This window comes from Stenella coeruleoalba (genome assembly GCF_951394435.1).
Source record: "Stenella coeruleoalba genome assembly, chromosome: 16".
Lineage (NCBI taxonomy): Eukaryota > Metazoa > Chordata > Mammalia > Artiodactyla > Delphinidae > Stenella > Stenella coeruleoalba.
The window spans coordinates 53985409-54010879 of NC_137162.1; the positions used below are offsets into that span (position 1 = coordinate 53985409).

A 25471-nucleotide genomic window follows, 5' to 3' on the forward strand; every position below is an offset into this window, starting at 1 on the left:
ACTAGGAAAAGCAAGTGGCTGGGCATGGGGCAGCGGGCCCCAAAGCCTCCACCTGAGACGCAGCCATGTCAGCTTCCTGCTCTGGCTGAGCTTGGTCCTTTCTGGAAAGTTCATTTGCCCCCAGGTACAGAACCCCTTAAATTGGCAGAGAGGTGAGGGATGTGGGAAGATGGTCTGCCGGCCAGTGGGGGATAGGGTATCAGCGGTGATCACACACTCACCTCATGCAACTCAGGTCAGCATCCCGCCCCCCCCTCCTCCCCCACCCCCTGCCCTAGTGTGGGGAGGCCCACTTACTGTTGGATGGCATTCAGGATGCCCCACATGTACTGATCTACCTCCAGGCCCTCGAGCAGAGCGGTTTTACTGGAAAAGGAGAGAGGGGGCTTGGCCTTTGTTCCTGGACCCTAGCGGGTGAGGCCACAGCCCACTCCTCCCCTCTGTGTCCAAGAGACCCGGGCCCTGCCACTGGTTACTACTTGGGGGCACCGACAGGAGAGGGCAGCCTTGTGACCGCTTGATACAAAGGGACTGTGCACAGGCCCCGTGATCTGAGCCCCTCTGCTGTGCTTGGGTTCTCTCATCCGTGTTTAGGGCAGGTGGAGGTGGCTGGACCCCACAGAGCAGGGCCACAGCTCCTCCTGGAGCCGGGTGACGTAGCTTATGCTGAGGTGGGCATCACTCACTTGCACACAGGACACCTCCAGGTCCCTCTCTCGCAATTCAGCTGCAGGTACGACTCCAAGTCAAAGCACTGCGGAGGCCGGGAGACACAGACAGATGAGAGCAGGGCTCTCAGAAACCTCTTAAATGCAGGTGCCACTGCCTCCGGGACCCTCATGAAGACGTCCCACCAGGGAGGGAGACAGGTGATGGAGAGACCCAGGGTTGAGAGGGGTGATGACCTTGCCGATTTTCTGCTGTGCTTACAGCTTTCGGGCCATGTGGAATCCCTGCACACCTGTGCCCAGCCCTCCTCATACCATCCCTGTGCCCCAGATGACCCATGGCCTCTGAGAAGCCTTCCTGGTTCCCCTGCAGCCACCTCTCACCGATCCTGCCCCATGACAGCCCCTCTCCCTGGCCCGGCCCAGGCATGGAGGACACACCCCATCCAGTTCATCAGTGTGCGTCAGACAAATAAAGCGACCAGACCTCTGCTGCCCCCTTTTTCCCGGGGATGGGGGTTAGCGGGGCTGGGAGGCTCCCGACCCACTATGAAGCCCTCGGGGCCAGTTGTGAGAGGGTGGGGCTGAGGGTGCGGCTGGCCTGGCCCCACAGCAGCCCCCACCCAGTGAATCCCACCCACCTGGGCTGCCCGCATTTAGCCACCCAAACTGTGACAGTGACTCATCCCACAGCCACTTCCTGAGTACCTGCTCGGGGCAGGGCCTCGGAACACAGCAGTGAACCAGGCAGAGGCGTCCCTGCTTTCAGGTCCCCTATCAGCCGTAGTGGCCGTATGCGCAGAATTTCCCGCTGGCATCTCACATCTGCCAGGGCTGGGACTGTCTAAATCCAGCTCTGTAGCCCCCTGGGAACCTAGCTCTGAGCACACAGAGAAGATACTCAGAGGATAAATGATGGCAGGAGCGAGTGAGTGAAATCAGCTCCTGATGGCCACGGCATCCTTCCGGGGTTAGAGACAGGCCCTGCTGCCCATCCCCCCGCCTACTCCTCGCCATCGCAGCCAGACTCCGGGACGCTCTCCCTGGGACTGCTCACCTGGACGTGCTTGCAATCGTGGCCTCGAGCAGGCAGCTGGATGCGCCGGAATGTGATGGGGCACTTCAGAGACACCTTGATGGCTGTCTGCTCCACACCATCTTCCCCATTGAGGGTCGTGTTGCCTGATGAGGCAGCCACGCTGCTGAAATTCCGCTTGACTGCAGGGCGGAGGCACAGGTGGATAAGGAGGGCAGGGCTGTCCTGCACACCCCCCACTCCTTCAGGTGGCTGATACACACTCTGATTCTCCACGCCCCCCAGCACAGGGAGGTCTCATGAACAGGTGCAGGGCACCCCCACCTGGGCAAAAGGGAGCTCAGCACGCCGGAGGTCCTGGGCCTCCCAGTGCTCTGGAATGACACTCTCCATGTGACATGTGTGGAGTGCCCCTGGAGGTGGCTGCATGAGTCCCCCAGTCTCTGCAGTCCATGCCCTGTCTTCACTAGGAAGGCGGGACTTTCTGCAAACCCTGCAGAAACCCAGTCCGGCACTCCACTGACTTTCTGTGTCAGTGGGAGAGCCCCGCAGGCACTTTTGCACTGAATTCTCCAAATATGGTAATGGCCTGGCCGGATTCTAGGGCTCAGGACGTGAAGAAGCACATTTGAAGGGGGGAGCAGTGATGTACCTCCCTGCGTGGTGCACCCCCTTCCCCCGCCCCGGCCCCCAAGTGTCTGCACCTGGGAGTCAGAGCCAAGTCCCCCCTTCTCGAGTTAGGCCTGGGCTGTTGAGGTGGAATCCACCCCTGTGCTTCTCTCCTGATGAAGAACCCCCTCTTCCAGTTCCTCCCATCCTTCCAGGTGATCACCTCCTCCAGGAAGCCTGCCTGGCCTACCTGCACCACGGCGTCTCATTTTAATCTGCCCTACATGCTGTACTCACGGTACTGTGTGCTCATCTGATCATCCCCACAGCCCCAAAGGAGGGGCATTGGAGGGGCACGGGCTAGTGCCAGGGAACACTCAGGGCCCGGTGGTGCCAGGCCCAGGGGACAATGAATGTGGTGGGACTGGGGTCTGGTTCCAGCCCCCGAGCCCCCACTCACTTTTCGTGATACAGTGCTCTGCGGGCAGGAGCCGCTTCTTGAGGAGGCCTTGCAGCACGGAGCGCACGGAGGGCCGGTGGACCAGCTGCAGCACGAAGAGGTGGGACTGCCGAGAAAGAGCAGAGGCTCGGTCCCTGCTGCACGGCCCCCACGCCTGCCACCTGGGCCTCCGCAGGCCTAGGCCGCCCCCTTCACCCCAGAGGCTAAGCGCAGGAAAGGGCCCCACGTCCATGGTGATGCCCCGTTAGGAGAGGGTCCCCTGGGACCTGGGAGAGAGCCCTTGAGGCCCAGGATGTGTCCCAGACTGAGCTGGGGACCCAGACCGGGGTCACTACCCGGGGGCAGCTGCTGCGGTCTATGCCAACAAGGCTGACTCTGATGCTGATATACCCCTGGGATGTGGTTATGGGACACAAGGCATCAAAATCCGGGCCAAACTCACTTCCTAGCCTTGGCCCTCCTGCCCCTCGCCCCGCTGTTCCCCATCATGCCTCCTCCATCCTTCCCGCCAGAAGATGTTGTCCTGTCTTCATTCCTCCAGGAAGCCTTCCAGGACTGCAACCCCCAACAAGCCCCCGCAGGCTCCTCACTCTGACAGCATCCCCAGTCCTGTGACTCTTATCCCCGGGTGGTCGTGGCGCCCCAACCCTCATAAGGGCAGGATCAGAGCTCTTCCTTCTTCTCCAGGGAGGCCAGCAGAGTGGGGCAGGTACTCTGCAAATCCCCGGACAAGCCCTGAGTGTCAGGCCCTGATCTTGGGGGACAGGAGTGTGGCTCAGACGTGGTCCCAGATCAGCGAGTCACAGGTCAGGGGACACACATACACAGTTCTGAGACAGCATGGTTGGGTGGCAAAGGGAAGGAGTTAACTCCAGACTTGGTGGAGCTGGTTCTCAGGAGAAGAAGTGATTAGAATATAAAAATTTCTTGCAAACGAGGCACGAACGGAACCTAGCTTTGAGGGACACACAGAACTTCCTCAGTGGAAGAAGGTGGTGGGCACGGGGGATGGTGTCCGGGAGGAGGACCTACACGAGCAAAGGGAGGTGAGTGTGTGGACCAGATGGAGGCTGCGGTAGGAGAAAAGGCCAGGCCTCGGACCAGAGCACGGCAGCTTGAATTTCACCCCACGGCCCTGCGGGGGACTGTGGCATGTTTCTGGGGTACTCCTGAAAGATCACTCCTGGGGAAGGGGGATGGAGACCCCTGACGCAGCTGAGGCCCAGAGGAGGCTGAGGATGAGGCCCCACCCGCACACTCACGCAGCAGCAGGCGGTGACGGTGATCTGGATGGTGTTGCGGCCCGGCTGGCACACGTGCTTGAGGTGCAGGGGCTTGTGGGATGTCTTGTTGTCGCCGCGCTCGATGGTGAGGGGCGTGGCGTTCACGCTGACCTGCACCGAGGCTGGCCAGTTGGTGTTCATCTGACGGTCCTCGTGGTGGTAGCACTTGAACTGCAGCTCCAGGTCAGACCTGGGGGCGGGGCGAGGCTCAGGGCAGCTCTGCGAGGGGGCTGCCCATGGCCTCCATGACCCCTCCCTCACCAGAGCCCCCCACCGAGTCACTCAGCACCCTGTCCTCAGCCACGAAGGCTCCCCCAGCCGCCTCGAGCTCTCCTCCTCTCTCACTCTGGACGTTCCCCCTGCCCAGGCCTCCCATCAAACCCCATCCCAACAACCCAAATTCCCCCCAGGCCTCCCATATACTGTTCAACCACAGCCCCACAGCTCTGGCCACAATCCGCCTCAGTCCCCTGCACGGAAGTACGCCTCCCGTTCCCCCAGGACAGAGACAGACGGACAGATGCTAACTCAACGAGGCCAGCTGGAAGGCTGATTATGCCCTGGGCTCCCGTGGACTGGTTCAGTTCCCGCCCCCCTACCCCTGCGGTGGGCCCCAAGGACACGGCACCGGAGGGGTCCCCACAAAGCCAGCAGGGCCAGTGGCCGAGCCACAGAAGGTCTCGCAGGTGACGGTACTCACGGCTAAGGAGCAGTGGGTGAGCAGGGCCCCTGCATGCGGGTCCCTCTACCCTTTTGCCTGAGTGCACTCCCGTGCCCTCCTGCCCACCCCAGCTGCCTCTGGCCCGCTCCAGGCAATGGGCCAGCTGTGCGCGCACAGTGGTGTGTGTGCACGTGCCCAGCTCAGACACATTTCGTGCCCTCAGGGTGCTCACTGGGCAGCTGAGGCCTTTGGTCACTGACACAGCGAGGCAGTGTGAGTCCTGCCCGCGGAGGAGGAACCGAGGGTGGAGACATCAATGCGTTCTGGTGTCTGAGAGACCTGGGCCCGAGTCCCAGCTCTGCCCCTTGCTAGCTGCGAGGACTCACCCAAGCTAATCACTTCTCTGGCCTCAGTTTCCTCACTGTCAACGGGGCAAGCAATGCCCGCTCATAAGATCAAAAGAGATCAGGTATAGGAGGCTCAGAACACAGAGCCTGGCCCAGCAGGGGGCCTCCAGACCCCTCACTCCAGCGCCCACTGTTTGAGCAGCAGCCCCGCCCGGTGGCCAGCTGCTCGCTATCTGCAGGAAGGACCCGGTCCTGTTCTCGCTCCTCTCTTTATATTCCTGGCTCTGACCACATGAGCCACATTCGGGGCCAACTCGGGGGCCCTGCTGGAACATCCTCCTTCCCAGCCTGAGCTAGCCACGTTTTCCTCTGGGAATTTGTTCTTGACCACTGTCTCATCAGGACTGGGGTGGGTGACAGCAGCTCCCTACCCTCAGGCCACGAAGCCAAGGCAGATTTGTCTGTCTCCCGGCACCCGCAGGTTCGCTTTGACACCCCCCGGGCCTTGCACACAGCAGGGCCCAGTCAGCAACGCTCAACAGGTGATGGTGTCAAGCAGATGCTGTTACCACGTGTCTCAGGCGATGCCAGGGCCCAGGAATGTCAGCACTGGGGCCACCTCCACCCGGCTCGGGCTGTACTGTGCCCTGACGCTCACCTCCACATCAGCGTCTGGTGGACTGTGGGCCTCAGGTGAAAGACGTGGTTGCTGACGGCCAGGTTGTGCTCCAGGCGGAAGGGCTCCAGCACCACGCCGTCTCGCACCGGGAACGTGAGCCGCAGCTCGTCATTGTGGTTGGCTGCGTGGGGGAGGAGCAGGTGAGCTGCACGGCCCTCGCCCCGGCGGCACACGACACGCACCCTTGGCTGCATGCTCCGGGCGTGTGTGTGAACAGGGCCACGGCAGCTGGGCTGTGTGCTCAAGGGCATACCAGGCAGCCCCTGGCTTCTTCCGGTCCCTCCGACCCCATCCTGACCATCCCTGCCTCCCCCTTCCCACTCATCCCCCCGCTCTGCATCCCCTCCTATCTCCACCTGCCCCCTGCTCTGGCAGCCCCGGCTGGCTTCTCCTCCCAGCCCTTTGCCACAGCTGAGAGTTGCTTTCCCTCCCAGCCTCCAGCCGCTCGGGCAGGTGGAAGGAGGCCTGCTCTCACACGCCCCGCGCCCAGCCCCCAGACGCAGGCAGGCAGACTTCCAAGTCCCCTGGCTCCTGGCACACTGTGTGCTGGACGCGGGTGGAGCTGGCTTGACGAGGGAGGGAGGAGGTTGGGAGAGAGCAGGGCGCTCACCTGGGGGTGGTGGCAGAGCGCTCATATTTGGCTTGATGTCCGGTGGGAAGGGGGGTTTAACGTCTTGGCTGGGGGACAGGTATGGGGGGATGCTGCTCCCGGGGGTCATGGGGGGCGTGGGGTTCCCTGGAACAGGTGAGTGGGGGTAATTCGCCACAGGAACCGGCCTCGGAGGCTGGAGGGAAAGAGAAACCACATATAGGTTATGGGCTCACAGGCACAAGGAGGGACCATGGCTGTGGACACGCGCCCCCCCCCCCACCCTAGGGTCCTAGGGCTATGGCCCTTGCTCCCCCGAGGGAGGAGAGCCCCCCAGGAAAGCCCCTTCCTCCACTCTGGCCACACTCAGGCCTCTGCCCCTATGGAAAGACAGGTGGGCCTGGAAAGGTTCTCCCCACCCTTCACTTGGGTCATGGCATGAGGGGGATCGTAGGGTCCCCAGGCCATTGGACCAATGAGGACACAGGCTCAGGGTGACGGGGAATTCGCCTAATATCATCTTGGGAGAAGAAGCATGCTAGGAACAATGCCAGGTCTCTCGCTGCCCACATCGTGGCTCCAGGCCGTGTCCTTCATCGCCACCCCACCCCACTGGGGTCCCCAGATGGAGTCAGGCGTGAAGCATCTCCAGGAGCTCCTTCCCTTCCTCTCTCAGTCCCCACCTCGTTTTCTTCCCGGGACTGGCCAGGTCCACACTCATCCCTGGCCCACCCATCTGAGATGCAGGTCCTCCAAGCATCTCTGGGCCCTGGAGCGGACGACCCCACTAACGTCCAGGAAGGCTGGGGCGGGAACGGTGAGGCCCCCTCTAACACAGCGCATGTGGGTTCTAATTCCCGAGATGGAAACCGACACGTACCCTATTGACGTTCCCTTGGCTGTAGCTGCTGTAGCTGCTTCCAGAGAAGGTGTTATTTTGTCCATTAAACTGCTCTGGCTGGTAAAGCAAGATAAACAGTGCCGTGAACGGAAGGCAGGAAAGCTACCCCGCTCTCCCTCCTGAAACGAAAACCTTCCAGGAGGACAGGGGATGCGGAAGAGGCCCGCCCAGTGCTGGGGTGGGGAGTGCAGTGGGGGCAGGGCGCACCACCACCACAGTCAGTGTTCTGCCTCTCTCTGCCCATAGCTACTAATTGAGCGAGTTTATAAAAATAGCAACACCTAGTGTGCTGCAGTCGGGCTAAAAATAGTAAGCCCACGTAAGCCAAGGGGTGGGCAGTCATGTAAGTTGGCGCGATTCATTGGCAAATAAGTGTAAAATATTTCCAGAGTCTTCCTCACTCCTGAGAATGTACTTTATCATGATCCCAAAGAAGGAAAGAGCTACGCGCCTGAAAACATTCATTATAGTACTATTTCAAAAGGGAAAACTCAGAAAAAACCCAGATGTCCAACAGAAAGGGTAAAATGTGTTGTGGTTCCCAGGAGAATGTCAGGCAGCCATGAAAAGTGACAACCGCGGGGACTGTAGCAATAAGTAACAGGCTGCGTTCAAGTGAAAGAAACAGAATCAAAATCACAACCGTAATAACTATACAACACGGTTGATGCCCACACGCGCGGGACAAAGTCTATAATCAAACGTAAATATATCGGGGTGGGTGCTTTTACTTAAAAAAATATATTTCCTTCATTGTTATTATCTCGTACGTGCTATAAATAGTAAAAGGAGAAGGAAAACCATCATCTGAGCCCCACGAGAACAGGAACCAAGGAAAGCCAGTCTGTCATTTTGGCCGCTGCACGCACAGCTCTGAGCACATGAGATCACATCCAGAGATCTCCGCCTGCCCCCTGGTGACCCCAGGGGACAGCCAGGGTCAGGATGACACAGGCAGGGGTGGGGAGGTGAGGCGGTAAGGAGGAAAGGGGCCCGTGGGGTGGCGGGACTCACCTTGTAATACTGCCCCATGTTGACTGTGGGGGGCGGGTACTGCCCGGTGCTCGGCTGGCTGGGCATCCGCTGCCCGGGGTAGCTGGGAGAGGTGAGCGGCCGTGGGGGATTGGGGGTGGGGTACTGGCCTGGCTGGGTGGGGAACTGGCTGTTTGGTCCATATTGCTGGTTTCCGTAGTTGGGCTATGGTGGCAGAGAAAGGAGCGGGGAAAGGTCATCAGTGTCTCGAAGCCAAGCTGCCCACCAGATGCCAGGACGCCCCACCTCCTCTCCTCTGCCCCTGCTGTTTTCCACCCACCCAGAAAATGCCCACTCCACCCGCAAAGGAGACCAGCTGAACCAGATGATGCCAGGGGCCCTTCCTGCCCTGACATCCAGGGACATTACATCGGCCCGTCTGGCTCGAGGGCCACCTCCCCATGAAGCTGTCTTTCTCAAAACTCCATGCCCCCTGAGCTTGGGGGTGCTTCCAGAGCCTCTTGCTCTTGCCGTCATGAGGGTGCTTGATTCTGAAGCCCCCTTTGGGTCTCCCCTAGTGCTCAGTATGTGACAGACAACAGGATGCACTTCCACAAAGGTGATCCCCAGCCCTTGCATTCTGAGGCTGAACCTGGGAGGCACTGTCCCCGTACCCCACACTGAGCACAACACACTGATGTTTAGTTTTGGGCTACTGGTGCAGAGGTCGGGAGCACCAGGCTGGTGAAGGGACAAGGCAGCCCCTATGGGGGAAGCAACAGCTCCAGAGAGGGGCAGGATCGCTGTCCTGGGAGAGCCACTCCCACCCTCCAGTTGCTTCCCTGTCTGTACAATCAGGTGACCCGCAGGGCACCCCAGGCCGTAACATCCCGCAGAGTCAGTGCTTCTTCCCCATCTGCAAAACTTCTTGTCTACTAACTCTCTCTTGCTCTCTAGGCTCAGAGGTCCAGGAGACAGCTGTGTCTCAGTGTCTGGCAAAGAACACGCCTGCAGTTAATACTCGCTCAACACATGGGGTAAACGGCAGAAGAGGGCGAAGTTTGCATCCGCGCTGAAGAACTCTGCGGAGCTCACACTGTTGCGATACGGCGGCTGCTCTGTGTGATGGTGAGGTTCCCATCACATCACTGCAGGACAGGAAGGGGAGCTGGGGCCTGTCCACTAGTCCCTCTGCGGGACCAGGTGACCTGAGCCCCGCTTCCGCCCCCAGGTTCCGACAACTTAGAGGTTCTATGAGTGTGTACTGAGAGGTGAGGCCAGTCTTCCCAGACGGGGTCAGGACGTGCAGTCTGTGGCCACCGGTGTCACAGCCCAGCGTCGGGCATTTTGTAGCTGGGTAGTCCCAGCAGTCTATTGAGGAGGACTTAGTAAAGATAACTGAGAGCCTCTGGTGTGCCCTGCTGTGACATGTAAGAGCTGGGGAGCTAACACCAGTACAGTCACAGGGTTGACGTCAGGCTAATGACCAGAAATTCTGCTGCCTTTTCTGTGATCGCCTCCTTGGGTCCCAGCAGCGGAGGTTGGGCCTACAGATGCATTCCCAGCCCAGCCAGAGGGAACGCCGGGAGTCTGAGCACAGAGGGGGCTGAGAAGGCCCAGAACTCATGTGGGGGCTGTGCATGGGAGTGACGCCCACGGGTCGAGGCCCCCCACCCCCAAGGACAGCCAGGGCCTCGGGAGCCGCCATCCTTCTCCAGCTTCTCCCTGAGCTGCTGCCCACCTGGAGGGGGTCTGGGCCTGACCCCGGCTCCTGGGTGTTTGAGGACGTCCCTGACATCTCCCCTCTTGGACCCAGGACATCCCCGTCAGTGTCCAAGCTGCATTCTAGCCCAAGTAAGGGTGGATGCTGAGGGGAAGTGCATGGACCTCCAAGGAACTCAGGGTCTCTGGGCTCTAAACGCACTGGAAGCCCAAGCAGAAGGCACAGTTCTGCGACGGGGTGAAGCCAACCTGAGAGGAGGTGTGTGCCAGCAGAGCACTGGGTGATGCTCGGGAAGGGCCCCGTCCAGGTGAGGAATCAAGGTGGGCCTCTCGAGGAGCGTGTGCAGGGGCCACGATCCTGGGGTCTCTGTGTCTTCTGCAGGTGAACTACGTCCTTACCCAGGTACCCACATAGGCCATTTGCTGCCAGCCCGTTTTCTGGGTGCTCGCTGAAGGCCCTGTGACACCCCCTCCAGGAAGTCCTTCTCCTGACCTCACGCTGATTCCACACACCCCAAGTGCACCATTCCTTTGTGAGTCCCAGCTTAGACCTTGTCTTTCCTGCTGAAGTCTTGGTTCCTGGAGGACAGGAGGTGTGGGTTCGCTTCCTTCGATCTTCACTGATCTCGCGGCTGAGGTGGCTGGGCACCCCACCGGGCAGCCTTCCTCCCGACAGAGCCCCAAGAAACATGCTGTCTGCCTTCCAGTCACTTCTCCCATGTGCGCGGCCTTTAGATCTTCACAGGGTTTTGTCTCATCTCTCGCTCTTGGGTGTGAGGTGTCCTCATGTGGGTGCGAGGAATGTGGACCCAAGGAGGCTTAGTTCCTTACCCAAAGTCGCCCAGCTAGTGTCTATGCCAAGACAGAAGAGAATCCTCACAGCGGCTACTGCTTGCTAAGTGCCCGCCCATGCCGGCCCAGGGCCAGGCGCTTCACGTACAGCCCCCCTCACTCGCCAGGCAGCCCCAGGAGGTGGGCTGGATCGTCACTGCCTTTTGCAAAAGAAGAAACGGAGGCTCCAGGAGGTGACGTCACTTGCTCAGGGTCTTCTATATGGGAAATGCCAGAGCTGACCTCAACCTCAGGAGCACCTGACTCCTAAGATCCTGCCTTCTAGTCCAGGTTTCCCGAAGGTCAATCCATGCCCTTTTCAAGGGACTACCCACAGCACCCGTGTCCTCCCCACCTCCCACCCTGCCCACCAGCTGCCAGCTGTCACACTCACCTCTCCCGGGTATGGCCTCTTTATGCTCTGAATGGGAAGGGACTGGGGCCGGGGGCCTGGGTAGGTCTGCTGGGGCATCCGCTGCCCGTGTGTGCCAAAGGGGCTGATGCCGGGTGGCCGGGGTTGGTTCATGCCCATGGGAGGGCCGCTCATCCCCGAGGGCGTCATGCCAGCCGCCATGCTTGCGGGGTTCATGCTGCCCCCCATGGAGGCAGGCCCCCGAGGCCCGGGCTGGTTCATGAATTGGCTGTTATACGCCTGGGTGGGACCCATCTGGAAAGAGGAACAGACCTTCAACGGGAGAAGAAGAAGAAAAAAAAAAAAAAAAAAAGAATAAAATGCCACATGCATTGAAAGTGCAGGGAAGGAAGGAAGGGCGGGGGAGGTGGGGGGCTCGGGGCTGGAGGCTGGGCACTTTCCTGTGCGGCTGCAGCTGGTGACCAGGTCCCAAAGGACCACCGGCCTCGTGGGCTCGCTGCTGCCCTCTGCAGGCCGCACAGGAAAGGTGCAGCCCGAGGGGTGGGGTGCAGTCACTCCAATGCACAGGCAGCGTTTCCAGGGAGGCAGGCAAGGAACGGGAAAGAGGGTGCAGGGGTGGGGAGGGGCATGGGAGGATGGAGGTGGATAAGGATGGAGGCAAGGGCCCCTTTCCTGGAAGCCCCAGCCCCGCCCTTGCTCCTCAGCCAATGGACACACACCCTCCATCTGCAGTCTGAGGCGGCCTCGGCTCCCACCTGTGCCCACCTGCCCTGCTGTCCCCATCCTGGACTTCCCACCTCCAGGCCTGTCCTGCATTTCTGCGGGGGGGCTCCCCCTCTCCTCACACCCCACCCCATCCTTCTGAAGGTCAGGGGAGCAGAGCTGGGACCCGGGCAGGATACACAGACGGGATGACTAGGAGAGCACTGGTCTTCAGGCCACCGGGGGGGACAGACTGGTGACAGGGCTACTTAGACACAGCCTGCTCTTTGGTGGGTAGAGGCCCAGACTGCAACATGGAACATCGTTCCCCATACACAGACACACACGAGCCACCAACCCACACAGAACAAACACAAGCTCCCAAACACACCCCCACCACTCTCAACCACACTGATACGCCCACAACCTAACACACGCCCCTCCTTGTGCTTCTAAGAAAACCTAAGTGCACCCTGACGCCATCAGCTCCCCTCGGCACACAGACACCAACACCCCAGCTCTGATCCCCGGGGCTGTCTGCCTGGCGTGTGGCCCTTACCGGTCCATACTGGTTTATATCCTTATTCTGTGTTTCTTGCAAGGCTGCCACAGTGGCCGTAGCTGTGGCCGTGGCCGTGGCTGCTGCTGCTGCTACTGCAGCTGCTGCAGCAGCGGCTGCCGGCTGAGTGAAGTCAGCGGGCGGCCTGGTGTGCGGAGGGATGCCCATGCCAGCAGGGGCATTAGGACCTCCAGGGTAACTGCGAGGGAGAGAAGAAGGAAGAGTTAGATGCTGCCTGAATCTCAAGATGAACCCATGACACGCCCGCCTTGGGCGGGGAGGGAGAGGTCAGGCTGTGCCAGGCCCTTGTGTCCACAGCTCACAGAGCGGGGAGGTCTAGACTAAGAGCCAGGCGGGGACAGGGGCCTCCTGGGGGTTGTCAGCCCCTCGTGCCACTTGGCAACCACCAAGCCGCCAAGCTGCCGTGTTCCTGGAGCCCCACCCGGGTGCTAGACAGCCATCGCTCCTAGGTACTAGGTCGTGGCGCCCTCGGGCACACCCGTCAGCCCACCGTCTGGAGGACACCTAGCCTCGGAGAACCCGAGCAACCGGCCCAGGGCCTCTGGCAGGGGAGGGCAGGGTGGGAATGCAGCTGGGCTTCACCACGAGGCCCTACTGCGCTGACACGTGGCAGGGCTGCGGTTGGCCCCAGGGTGCCTGGCAGGGGTGAGGCCACAGGGCAGCCTTGGGCAGAGCAGGGCCGGTGGCGAGAGGAGGAATGGAGCGCCTCTGCCCCACCCCATGCCCCTCCCTGCCCTCCCCCGCCCTTGGACCGAGGGACCCCAGCCCTGCACCTCTTCCTCCACACCAGCAGAGCAGAGCTGACCCTCCTGCCGCCCAGCTCTCAGCGTCTCCCAACATATAAAGACATGACACAGAGACGGGGCATTTGAGAAATGCAACTGCAGCCCTTCAACCCCACGGGCTTGACAGCTCTCAGAACGCGCCCCGGCCGTGCAGCGTCTGGCCTGCCGGCCGGCCCCCACAATAAAGGATGACTGTGCCCCGCAGGCAGACGGGATACCTGAGGAGAAGGGGAGCGCCAGGCTCCCCATGCTTCCCAGGCCAGGAAGCACGTGCTGGGATTCACACTTGACCCCTAAGCCTGCCTGGAGGGGAAGGCCAGGGCTGATGTGCCCCTTGCGAAGGCTGCTCCCCGCTCACCTGGCCCCGAAGCCCCCGCTGCCGGGGTAGTTGGGCCGGCCGTACATGCTCTGCGGGATGTAGGCCTGAGCGGGGCCGGCCTTGGCTGAGAACTGCTGCTGCTGCCCAGCAAACTGTGGGGAGTTGAGGCCGGGGTTGCTGGTGGTCATGCCCGACGCCATGGGGTTGCCGCCTGGATTCATGGGGTTGTTGGCATTGGCCATAGGGTTCCCGAGGACCTGTGGGCAGAGAGAGGGGCTGTCACCCAAGTGGGCACCCCAGGTGGCATGGAGATGGAAAAGGAAAAATGGCAGGGGTGGGGGTGGAGACAGAGGCAAAACAGGAAGGACGACTGAGGAAAAGGAGGAGAAGGGCGGGGGGGGCGTTCATTTCATCTGGGCACGGATGGTTGCCATGGTATATACATGATTAGAAGGGGGGAACCCAGCCCGGAAGCAGGCAGCGGAGATGAGCAGCCTGTGACGGAAGGCGGTGAGGCTGGTCCAGCGCCAGGTGGCAGGTGGGAAAGCTCTGGACTTCTCAGCCCTCCTGCCCTGCAAAGCCGCCTGGATGCCCAAGGGTCAAGCCACACAGAGGCCCTGGGCTGCTGCTCTGTGAGGGCAAAGAGAAGCCCAACCTACCAGCCCTAGAGGGCGGCAGGGTCCTGGCCGAGGGGCTCCCTGTGGCCCAAGACCACAGGTAAGTGCACTGGTTCCCTCCAGGGCGGCAAGCGGCCCTGAGCCTTTCACGTGGCCATGGCAGAGGCCCAGCAGGGAGAGGAAGGAGTGGAGGAAGGAGGAAGGAACAGGAGCGGGAGGCAGGGTGGACTAGGGATGTGAAGTGGAGTTTGTCACAAGTTTTAGGCTCAATCTTTTGAAATCTAACCCAGGCCGTCCAGGGTCAGAGACCCCAGGTGTTGGAGCCCTGAGGCCAATAACACAGGAAGTTCTCCTGTTTATCCAACCAAAGTAAATGCCGGCCAGGAAAGAGCCCCTTGCTGTGTGTCAGGTGAAAAACATTCCCTCAGGATGGCCCTAGGGTTGGTTGGGGCAGTGCACAGGGGCCAGGGGCCATCCTCCTGGGGCAGGTGTGGACCCATCCTGGGTAGAGGTGTGTCCACAGCTGGGTGTGCCCTGAAAGCTGGTCTTTCCAGCCGGGGAGAGCCTGGGAGAGTGACCAGGGCTAGCATGGCATGGTGACCCGAGGGCCTCAGGGTTCGAGGGATGACCCCGCCTGGGAGGGGCTGTTGCTGGGGGGAGGACAGGCTCTTACCTGGCTCTGGGATGTGTTGGTCACTCCCCAAACCGTGGTGACCACGGAGAGGGAGCCGGGAGGCTGGTTGGTGTTCTGCTGCCAAGGGACAGAGTCATAGGGGAACGACCCATCACTGCAGAGGGAGACAGGGTGGGGGTCCTCAGGGGCTGCAGACACAGGCACAGATGGAGGCACGCCGCATCTACCAACCCCACCATGCTCTGCGGCTCCCAGCCAGGCCCAGGTGACCCCCATTCTCAGTCAGTTCTGGATCCCCCTGGCACGGTGTCCAACGCAGAACAGGTGCACACTGTAAGGTGACCGATCGTATGACAGCGACCTCTCCCCCCATCACCGTGGACGTGCCACCCCCACGGCTGTCTGTCTCACCTTAGCCCAAGTCCACAGGCCATGCTATGGAGGAAGAGAGACCTGCAGGCTCAATCTAAGCTCTGCCTTCGACCACGCTCCGCTCTAAGTGGCTCTCCAGAAACAGCTCTGGTTCCTCCGCACCAGCTTCCCCTCAAAGCTTCCCCGTCCTTTCTCAGCAAAGGTCAGAAGGGCTCCAGTCTAAGTCTCGGTTCTTCCCCTTCCTCCTGACCCCTCAGAGTGAGGTGGCCGCCCTGCCCGGCTGATTTGGTCTTTGCCAGGAGCCTCCTTATGTCAGGTTTTCTTCCTGGATGACAGGTACTGGCCTACCTGCTGTGCTTCCTCCCCTGCTCCCACCCCGATCTCTCGCGCACCTCCCTGCCAAGCCAATCTCCTTCAAACACCTAAGACACTCGGCACACTCAAAGACCTTCCTTCAACGGCTTCCAGTGTTTACACACAGAGTCCAAACTCACACAGCAGAATGGTTTACCCCATTGCTAATCCCACCCTACCCTACTTCCCATCTTGGTTCCCACCTCTCTGGGAGCCCCTGGCCCCAGCTGTTCCCCCAGTCTCCTCTGTAGTCCCAGCAGTACCCACCTTGTTTGATGACATCTCCCGAGGGGCCCCCAAAGGTCAGAAGGCCCGACGCCCAGCCCTGCATACCATAAGTGCTCAGAGGTGGCTTCCTATTGGTTGCCATGGTACAGATGGAGAGCGAGGTCCAGCAGACCCCAGGGAGAGGAGCAGAGGCACAGGCTCGAGGAGGAGCCAGCGAGGTCACGGTATAAAGAACCTGCCAGGGGTACCACCCCCAAGGAGTGCTGGGCTGGGGCTTCCTCTTCCCTGGAGCCAGTCCTGCGCTGACTCTCCAGCGCCTCTTACCGAGAGAAAATCCCAGACACGGCCCCAGAAAGGGCAGAAGAGCAGAGCACTCACATCTGTGCTACCACCTCTGCCCACGGCATCCCGCCGGGGGCGAGGCCTGCAAGGCAGCACTGCTGGGTAGCCGGGGAGTGGGGGCAGGTGGGAGAAGGGGCTTCTGGAGGAGGGCGGGTTGGTCGGAAAGCACCTCATGCCTCTCTCTGTCTGACTTGTGCCTTCAACACAGGAAGTCAGCAGAAAGCAAAGCTGACTCATCCCCCAGCCGAGCAGCCAGCCCAGGCCCTAGAGGTCGGGGTGACTGGGAACGGAGGTGTGGGGAGCCAGCCCAGAGGTCAGACTTCCGGGAAGGAGGTGCAGGACTGCACGCCAGGTGGGCAGAGGGGCGCCGGGGCTCTGAGCCTTGTGCCCTGCTCCTTGCCAGGCGGGGCCCTCGGTCAAGTTGGGTCAGACTGGAGGGAGGACCGTGTCACTGACTGCCCATGCTGTCTGTCTCACCTTGCTGCCCCCTTGCCTGGACACCCTCTCTGCTTGGCCAGCCCCTGGTTTCCTTCCTGTCTCTGCTCAGAAGTCACCTCACTGGAGCGGCTGTCCTGACCTCCTGGGAGAAGGGGACGCCCCCAGCCCCAATCCCTTTTCCTCTCACTCTGGCCTTTTTTCGGTACTGTGGGTACAAGTCCTGCACCCGCCCCTCCCTGGCTCAGGGCCCCGGCACAAGCTTCCGAGCCTGTGCGCACTCAGTCTCCTCATTTGTTAAATGGGCGTAAGAACAACACACTCCCACCCCCGCTCTACTCTGTGTCTTCCGACTGCAGGTCATGACACAAGAGTGCGCTGTGACACTGAACCATGAGGGGAAAAAAAAGAGGGAATAAAACAGAAAGTAATCAAATGTGAGCACATAGTAAGGAGGAGTATCATCCCTTGAACTGACTTCTCGATGTGACGCACGAGCACACGTGTGCCCGGGGTCTCGGGGTAAACGTGCGCGTTACTGTGGATCTCGGGCCGGCTAGTCTGAACGTGGGCCCCCGTGGCCTAAGTCTGACGCGGCTTAAAGAGGAGACTGCAGACAGAAAGGCTTCCTTAACTGGAAAGTGACACAGGCTTTAGCATTACTCATGATTTCTGGGGGGAAAACAGCAGGCCTAGAACTGCGGGGAGAGGAGCCGTCCTCAGGGAACCAGGCTGACGGCCCCTGCCTCTGCAGGCCAGGTGTGACGTGGGAAAGGGTGTGAGGCCCAGATGCACAGGCCAAAGGTGACCGACAGCTCACACTCGCTGCATCTGGGGGGCACCGCTGGGGGGTCTGGGAGCCCAGAGAGCCCGGATGGGGCAGAGAAGCACAGGAAAACAAGCAGGGCCTGCCCCTCAGCACAGCTGGGCTGGAAGAAGCCCCGCTCTCCCAGGAGGTCACTGGGGACCCGGGGGCACCAGCTGGTCCCAGGGCTGGCACGCCAGTCTCACAGGGAGGCCCTGCAGGCTACGGTTTTAAACAACAAAGAGGAGACCCTGGACACCCGCCCTCCTTCGGGGCCCTCACCTTAGGTGTGCCTGGACTCAACACAGGACCCCAGCAACCGAGCAGAGCTTATGCCCGAGTCTGTCCTCTCTCCCCAGAACTCCTGCCCCATAAGCTCCCACCAACCCTCCAGGCTGAGGTCTGGTTCCGGCCGAGGTGCACGCCTGGCAGGCTCAGGAAGTAAAGCCCCCCGGGAGCCCCTCCGAGCCTGGCGGGGACCCACAGCTGCTGCCTCACCTCCTCAGGCGGGGAGGTCCCGGCTCCCTGGGATACAGGCCCTCGAGCAAGCTCCCAACTGCCCTGCAGCTCGTGGGTGGACCTTGTGGGCGGAAACCGGCTCCTTCCTGTTTTGTCCCCTCCGCCCCGAGCTCAGTGAGAAGCAAACTTAACCGAGGTTCCCAAACTGGGCATTCCGCTGTCTGGCTGGACGGTTCACCCCAGAGCCCAGGTGCACACCTGGCGTGTGCGGGGTACACGTACGTGTGCGCACGCGCGCACACAGGCCCTGCTGGCACAATGCTCTCCACGCGTGCGGGGGGGGGGACAGGCACATGCTGTAGGGTGGTCTCGGGGACCCGCTCGCCCCCACTCGCACCTGCTACAAAAGCAGAAGTGGCAGCCGCACCGACAGGGCTGTGACTCATCTCCTGGGGAGACGGCTCCTGCTGGCGCGGAAAAGGCACTCGCCCCCATGGGCCCACGGTGGCAGTCAGCCCTGCCGACGTCTCTGCCCAGACTCAGACACTGCTGTCGGGGCGGGGGGCGGGGTGCTGCCTGGCTCCCGGTGCCCGAGGGTCAAGGACCAGCCAGGCTCTTGGGCCCTACCAGGGTGGGAGGGGCTCAGGGTGCTGAAGAGGAGGCCTAGGGGCTTGGGGATGGCCGGAGGCCGCGTGCCTCCTCTGCAAGTACTATTTCCCCAGCAGACACGCGCAGCCCAGGTCAGAGGTCCCCGGCATTTCAGGGCTGCCCACTGGGAACCACTTCCCTCCACCTGTCCATACCTGGTTCAGAGGGAGGCCAGCGCCCCTGGGATCTGAGAACCCACTCTTAGTAGTCCTGCCCAGCTCTGCACACCTGCAATCCAGCATGGTCTGGTCTCATGCCACGAGCCACCGCCAGACACAGTCCTGTCCAGTCAAACCTGTCCCAAGAATCCTGTTCCACCTACAGAGGCACCAGTGCCAGAAGCCACTAGGATTCTCAGCAGCGTTCTGCCAAGCAACTCCCAACACGGGGGCAGCTGCCTCCCTACCTCTGGGCCTCTTCTCGGACTCGGATGCTTCGTCCTCACCCTGAGAGATGCCACTCATCCTTTCCAGGCTCCTCTTCCAAAGGCTACCTCTTCCAGGAAGCCCTCGCCCCATCCACTGGCCTGACCTCCACTTTCTCCTCACATTTCTGGGGCCCAAGTGGGAGCCTGAGCGAAAGCCCTCCTGCCTTTTTCCTTCTGCCCCGGGAGCCCCAAGTTCTCCGGCTACCTGTGCCTGGCATGATGTCTTCACACACCTGCAGGGCTCAGGAAGCTTCTAATAAAAGTGTCAGAAAGAAACACCGCCTCTCTGTGCTTGACCTCAGAGGGATGCCTCAGAATGAATGAATGCATTCATTCATTAAGCCTGACTGCTGACCACCTACAGTGTGCCTGTGACCACATGGGCACCGGCACCCAGGAAGCGAGAGGTCCTGCCCTCCAGGGAGGGGGACAGAGGCCTCAGTGTGCCATCCCTCGCCACACCCAGGCATGAGAAGAGCCCCTCACTCAGAGGGCGGCCGTGAGGATTAGGTGACCTCACGTGGGTAAGGCAAGGCCTAATACAGCCGGGTACCCCCGAACTACTGCCTGCTGTTACCACTGCTGTGATTCACTGAGTGGCTTCTACATGTAAGGAACCGCGTGAAGCGACTTTCACACAAGAACTCATTTAATCCCTTGAAGTGGGCTCCACAGACACATGCCTTAGGATCTGAGGCTCCCAGGCTCCCAGAGGTAGTCAAGGGTAAGGTTGATAGTGGGCCTGGCCACTGTCCCAGGGAGCTTAGGGTCCAGTAAGGTGGCGCTTCCCTGTGCAAAGATGGCGATAATGCGAGGAAGCCTCCACTACAAAGGCCATCAAGGCCATGAGAACTCCAAGGAGGGGCATGACTTCCTCAAGGTTCTTGGGGAAGCCAGACAGGGAAGGCACACAGGAGACGTGAGTTATGCTTCGAAGACTGGCTGCAGACAAAACCCAAACAGTGTCCCAGGAAAAAACCACCTTATACACCAGATCACTAGCTTTGGCCTGGACTGAGTATATTGGCAAACACTCAAGGACTCTGACTAAACATTTTTTTAGCTAATATTCAAATGGCAGAGGGAGGCCTCAAAGCACAGTGGTTAACTATCTGGGCTCGGAACTTAGATTCTTTGGGGTCAAACCTCGGCTCTGGTAGGCCACTGATGATTTCTATGACCTGAGCCCTGTTACCTAAGTCAGCCTCAACTTTCTTATCTGTAAAGTGGGACTAATACTAATATGCTTAGGATGAAACATACAAATGCAGGTAAAATTCTGCACAGTGCCTGGCAGACAGTCTCTGCTCAACTGTACCTATACTTTTCTCTCCATTTCTCCAGCTCAAGTGGGGTGTAGGTACCCATATTTACTTGATGATACAGTGATGGTGCTTAGAAGTTTTGCAAATAGGTTATCAATGGGAGGGGGTGTTATTATCATTCCTGCCTGTTGAACATACGTTCCAAGCCTCTGAGGCTTTCCTTAGTGTTCCTCTGCCTTCCTTTCTCTCATAAACTCCTATCTATACTTCGGAGCCCAGCCTGGATGCTCCCTTTTGTGACTCTCCTAAGCAGACCACCAAGGGCATTTTACTCTGTTCCCTTAGCACTTCTTTTCATATATTTTACAAAGAGCTTTTCACACTGTAGTTACAGCAGACGGTTTACATGTCTGTTTGCCAGCCCCATGGGCACTGACCAATATTTGCTAAATATGAGAAAATGAGTAAAGAGGGAGTGATGATTCCTGGTTCCCGGGCACCTCCTGTGAAAGTGTCTACACAGACATTCATAGAGGGAAGCGGGAGGGAGGGCTGCATTATTTCTTCCCTTGCACTTCTCACAGCCACTTTATTTGGGAGAAATAACAAATTCCTATTAAGGGTATCATCAGACCTTAATTAATTTCCCTCATCCGGCTCTACTGGTCCCGTCTCTGCGCAAGGCTGTAGTGTTACCACTAATGACACACCAAGCCAGTGAGGAGCTGACGCTCCCACCATCTTTAATTTAGGGGGACCATTAGCAGCTCTCTCCATCATCACAATTAGTGGGGGCTGCTTCCTTCCCTCCCTGCGGTGAAACTCAGAGAGGAACTGGTGCAGCTAACTGCGTATTAGAGGGCTTTAAATTTTTTCAAGAGGAAGGAGAAAAGGAAAAGATCCTTGCATCTTGGCAATCTGGAACTGACGGAGTTATAGATCCTTCAGTCTCCCTTTCATTGCTTTTTTCTTTTTTCCTGGGGGCAAGAAGAGGGGTCTATTACAAACTGAGCTTTCGGTGTGGCTGTACAAAAAAGAGCTAAAAATGAAAAGCGGTGAAGGTGGTGTGATGGGACCAAGGAAAGAAGAGGACCGGCAGTCAGTTTTGCTTGATCCCTTCTTTGTTGGTTGACCGTGAATGAGCACATCTGAGTCTGACGGCCCCAGGCTGAGGGTTCAGAGAATAATGACTCGTCCACGGGGCTCCCCGTGTCCAGGCCTGGCAACACGCGTTACGTCCTCTGCTGCTGTCATTCCATTGCTACCTGTGAGGCAACGGAGGTAGAGAGAGGATACAGAGCTGCCCAAAGTGACCCAGAGCGAAGACGGCAGAGCTGAAACTCAATGCTGGGCAGCTTAGCTCCAGGGCCTGTACCCCGCCTGCTATACGGAGTGCAGCACAGGGTCCTGCTCAGGATTGGACGGGAGCACAGGGCCGTGCCCAGAATCCGAGGGGAGCCCCAAGGCCCCTCCCAGGAACCTCTCCTCTGGGGGTTGCAAATCCCTCACCTGGAGGGGAAGGGTGGCACCCCTCGGTCTTGGAGGCTTCCCCAGCTCTAGTGGACTTTGACTGTAATCAAATGAAGAGCATACACAAGACTTATTAGGCTTTCCATTACTGTTGTGGCACTGACTTGCACATGGACAATGCGCTCATCACAAACGGCTTTTTCAGCCACTCACTAAATATCTGGAAAAAGACAGAAATACTTGTTGGCAACAAGTCTGGGTCACTGCAGGGCCTGTGAAGGGATCCTGCTGCCTGGCCGCAGGCCCGAGGCCCCTTCCTGCCCTGGGCTGGCCTCTCCCAGCCTCCCTTCTCCTGTGCGGTGCTCTGCGCACCTCTATAAAGTGGGAGGACGGCACACCGACGGCTCAGTGGTCAGGACCAGACGGGGACGAGCCCACAGGCTGCTCCACGAACCACAGCGCGAGCCAAACGTGTGGGTACCCAGGATTCCTCCTAACCGCTGGCACGCTCAGAAGCTGGCTCCAGGGGTCCTTGGCACAGGCCCCAACTCACAGACTGATGCTGTGGGGCCGACCTCCATGGCCTGTGATGGATGTGACCGTGACGCCTGAACTACAGAAATACAACAGTCACAGCCTCCTAGCCCACCGGCCTGGGGCTTCAGGCATCCGGGCTCCCTCACCCTCTCCTGTTTGCTTGTCCTCAGAACCTTCAGACAAGGACCCCTGCGTCTTGGAAGAGCCACACACCTCCGAGCACCGAATCCTGAACACGCAGGGTCCCTAAGCTCACCCCCCGCCTGAGGTCTCCTTAATGAAAGGGGAAGAGAAGCTTCCTTCCTCCAAGTCATTCAATACAGCTGTGGAGGAGGGCGGGCAGAAGACTTTCCTAGCTGTGACAGTATTTGACTTTCTCTTCCACTTTCTTTCCTTCTTGTTTAGGAAATTACGTGAGGGACTTAGAAGGTGATGCACCCCATTGGAGTTTCTCTGGAAATAAGGGACTCCCCACCTTGGGGAAACGCATGAAGTTACAGGTAGACAGCAGCCGATCTCTAATCACAGGCCACAATGCGCCCTCGGAACAGCCCTGGTCTGAATGGACATGGGTTGGGCCTTGTTCAACAGATGATACTTTCTTCTGGTCTCAACCGTCCCACTATAAATCGGGAAATAGGGCGAGGTGTGGCGTAGGATCGGGTTAATGACCAGATACCACATCACTGGTCTCGAATGGCTAGTGGGAGGGTGAAGGGTAGAGCGCTGTGTGTGGTTCGGCGCCCTGCCCCTCCCTGGCTATGTGTTCTTAGGCAAGTCATCGTCCTGCTCTGGGCATTTCCCTTCCAGTTCTGTCCTTGGGGTGTAGGATATGGTCCAGAATGCCTGTCACCTTGCTGTGTTGTTACCCATCAACACAATGTTGTTACCCATCTTCCAACGCACACAGCTCTCCCTTCTCTGAGAGGCAAGGGGCTGAAGAGGGTGTGTGTGTGTGTGTGTGTGTGTGTGTGTGTGTGTGTAGCAGGGCACTGGGTACCAGCCAGTGGCTCTTTGGCCCATAGTATTTCTTGGGAAAGCCAGTTCGAACTCATAGGATGCTATCTGCCCAGCTTCCAGCCCAAGTCCTTCAAGGTCAAGGCCCATATCCTCTGGGCCTCTTGACCGTCTCACCCTGGCCATCTTCCTCCTAGAGAACCCCAAAGTCACTCACCCTAACCCTGCCTCCACCTGCCAGCTCCCAATTTTGCCTCACTGAGTCTTATTTCCCCAACCAGTGAGAGTCAGCTCCTGGAGCAGAGACACCCTTCATCTGTTTAACCCTAGGACCAGGCAGTCTCATGCTTTCAGCTCAACTCAGCGGAGACCTGGCCAAGGGCTGGCTGCGGTCACGGCCAAGCGGGTCTGTGGCAGGTCCCCGGAGGGGCTGGCCTGCCATCAGAGGCAGCTTTACTGAAATGACCCGGAGGAGGGATGGCTGAGAAGGACATGAGACGTGGGATCGTGAGAGGCAGGATGGCTCTGGCAGGATGGAGAGTTAAGGAGGTAAAAGGTAGCAAGGGTAAACGCAAAGTGTGTAGCTTGGGTTGCTCTCAGCCACAGCCTGTACTCAGCGGCTGGGCAGCAGTTCAGCTGGAGAAGACCTGCGGCTTTTTAGCCGAGCGGGGGCAAGAGGGGGAAGGTGGACGGAGGAGGGCTTTGCCTCTCTAGAGCAGCGGTTCTTAACCACAGGTGATACCTCCACCCCCCAAACATGTGAGAGTCCTTTAGCAATGCCTGGGGGTCACTAGGAGAATCGAGTGGGCAGGGACCAAGACATGACATGCCCTGCAAACCCCTGCACCATAAAAAACTACTCTGGCCCAAATGCCAACAGTACCCCGTCCTCAGAAACACCTACAGAAGGGGGCTGTTCCAAGCATCAGAGCTGTCAGAGTCCTGACCGAGGGCATAATGAGGCAGTGACCCTGAGAAGGATCTGACCGAGGCAGGGAACCAGCCACATGTTGGGGGCCATCCTGCTCGGGCAGGTGCTGGACCCAAGAACTCTAAGTTCCCTTCTGGCTCCAAGAATCAACTAACTCTAATTCGATTGACAAAGCGTGGCCAGTACCAGACTTCCCGGCAGCGCCTCGATGGTGGGACCCAGGTGTCCTGCAGCGTGCTCTGGGCACAGGGAGAGCAGACAGCATGACAGTCCCTGTTCTTCCAGGGTCAGCCCGAACAGCGCTCGCAGAGAACATCCCCAGCTCAGCGAGGGACGTGGAGATAATGAACTGGGGCACTTGCCGGTCCTGACCACGTGCTCCTTCTGAGGCTGGTGAAGGGCAGACTGGACAGTTGCTCAGTGCCTGATGGCCTCTGGCAAGCCCAGTCCCACCTGTGATGCTGGGTTTCTGGTGGCCCTGCCCAGTGCTGATGGTCCAGCCGCACAAGGCTCCTGTCTGGAAGGCCTGGGCTGTGACCACCAGCCCGGTGACCTTCCTGAGCCCCTTCCAGCCCTGCCTGAGACCCTGCTTAGGAAAGAGGGAAGGCTCCGGGTTCAGGAAGGCTAACTTTCTGCCAGAAGTCTAGAACCTGAAGAAGAGACGGCCCTCCACCAAAGGGACAAAGCAGTCAGGCTGGGTAAGCCCAGAGCTTTCAGCCTCTGTTTTGATGGGGGAGAAACGGCGCTCACCCACGAGGATTTAAAACATGACAATTGCATTTTAGAAAATGTACTATCCTCCCGGCTGTTCAGGGGCACCCACCCCATTTCTCCCACCTGAGGCGCATTTCCAAGGAGACCTGGGGGCCTGAAGGGGGGCTGTCCAGCATCCACCCAAGCGGGCCCCGGACCCACCCCTGGTGGCACATGCCCACTCACCTGTGTGACAGAGTGGGTTTCATGGAGCTCATGGAGTTGAGGGGAGGCTGCATGGGGAGTTTCCCAGGGGGGTCGCTCTGGCGGCTCTTCTGATGTCGGAGCAGCAGCAGGCGGCCGAGCTCCTCGCACCAGGAGGACAGCAGGGCTGCAAGGAAGGACAGGATGGTCAGCAGGCTCCTCGGCCACCTCACCCACCCAGACTGGGTGCTCCTGACGCTGGCTTCGCCTCCACCTTGGTGTGACACCAGGAGAGTCACTAAGCCTCCTCAGGAGGCCTCAGTGTTCTCACCTGTATAGTGGGGCTAACACACCTAACGGAAGGAGGACTGAAAAGCTGCTGTTACTGTAGGAATGGATCAGAGGAGGGCTGACCGCAACGGCAAAGAGGAGAGAGTCAAGACGACAGAGCAGACAGCAGAGGCGGTGCCAAGAGGAGACCGGAGAGGGGCAGAGGGGCCAAGCACAGACCTGTGCCCTGGGCCCAGGTCAGGGACTGCTGGCCGCCCCCGGACGTCTCAGTGAAGCCCCCTCCCC

At 59.5% G+C, this 25471-nt stretch overlaps 1 protein-coding gene across 1 annotated transcript in view; it reads right to left on the bottom strand.

The window, feature by feature from the left end:
- Nucleotides 1-25471, bottom strand: part of ZMIZ1 (zinc finger MIZ-type containing 1) — a 143802-nt gene that overhangs the window by 10785 nt on the left and 107546 nt on the right. Inside the window, exons 5-18 of the mRNA XM_079899198.1 lie at nucleotides 24938-25082; nucleotides 14808-14922; nucleotides 13557-13774; nucleotides 12393-12591; nucleotides 11153-11425; nucleotides 8248-8430; nucleotides 7213-7290; nucleotides 6354-6528; nucleotides 5723-5864; nucleotides 4036-4246; nucleotides 2774-2879; nucleotides 1726-1886; nucleotides 687-754; nucleotides 298-366 (exon numbers count right to left, since the gene is read on the bottom strand). Of these exons, the coding sequence (XP_079755324.1) occupies nucleotides 298-366; nucleotides 687-754; nucleotides 1726-1886; nucleotides 2774-2879; nucleotides 4036-4246; nucleotides 5723-5864; nucleotides 6354-6528; nucleotides 7213-7290; nucleotides 8248-8430; nucleotides 11153-11425; nucleotides 12393-12591; nucleotides 13557-13774; nucleotides 14808-14922; nucleotides 24938-25082 (2143 nt within the window). The remainder of the gene's footprint in view (nucleotides 1-297; nucleotides 367-686; nucleotides 755-1725; nucleotides 1887-2773; nucleotides 2880-4035; nucleotides 4247-5722; nucleotides 5865-6353; nucleotides 6529-7212; nucleotides 7291-8247; nucleotides 8431-11152; nucleotides 11426-12392; nucleotides 12592-13556; nucleotides 13775-14807; nucleotides 14923-24937; nucleotides 25083-25471) is intronic.